The sequence below is a fragment of the Cystoisospora suis genome (genome assembly GCF_002600585.1).
Source record: "Cystoisospora suis strain Wien I chromosome Unknown contig_8814, whole genome shotgun sequence".
Lineage (NCBI taxonomy): Eukaryota > Apicomplexa > Conoidasida > Eucoccidiorida > Sarcocystidae > Cystoisospora > Cystoisospora suis.
The window spans coordinates 469-1,103 of record NW_027161592.1 but is presented as its reverse complement, the minus strand read 5'-3'; the positions used below and the strand labels follow the sequence as shown (position 1 = coordinate 1,103).

At 45.7% G+C, this 635-nt stretch overlaps 1 protein-coding gene across 1 annotated transcript; it reads left to right on the top strand.

The window, feature by feature from the left end:
- Positions 1 to 139: 139 nt before the first annotated feature.
- CSUI_010903 (uncharacterized protein) lies at positions 140 to 635 on the top strand (the record flags this gene model as incomplete). Its single annotated transcript, XM_068071004.1, has 1 exon — positions 140 to 635. A coding segment is annotated over exon 1 (378 nt), but the record flags the coding sequence as incomplete, so codon positions are not given.

Below are 635 nucleotides of genomic sequence, written 5' to 3'. Positions count from 1 at the left end.
CAGATATACACAGAGAGAGACAGATAGGAGAGACCGGAGATCTTCATGAAACAGAGAGAGTTAGTTCGTTTCTTTCCTATCAATTATTTGACTGCATGCAATTTCTTGTAGAGATGAGGAGGAATGCTGAGACTACATGCAACTCTCCACTTCTCCCTTTCTATTCCTTTCTCTTCTTTCTTTCTCACTCTTTCTTCCTTTCTCACTCTTTCTTTCTTTCTCACTCTTTCTTTCTTCCTTTCTTTCTCTTTTCAGATGGAGAGATGTGAAGCAGATTTTGCGGATCATCGACGTAGGGTGCGAGAGCATGCGTCGCACATGCGAATGAGTGAAGGAGAATTTACGTGTTGGCTCTTCGGAACTGCGGCTACAGAATACGCTGGCCTCTCCCTGACTTCTTCTCCTTCCTGCTCTGAGACGCATAGCCATCAGAAGAGAAGAGGCGAGCTCTCTTCTTCTTCTACTAGTAGTAGTAGTAGGAAGATGCTTGAGGGAAGTGATGGCGGGGGAGGGCTGGATACAGGGAGTGTTGGAGATGAGAGAAGAAGAAGAGAAATGAAGAGAAAGAGGGGAGGTTTGAGAGATCATCCCCCTAGACACTCGTCCATTGTTGGAGAGAAAGAAGGAGAAGGAGA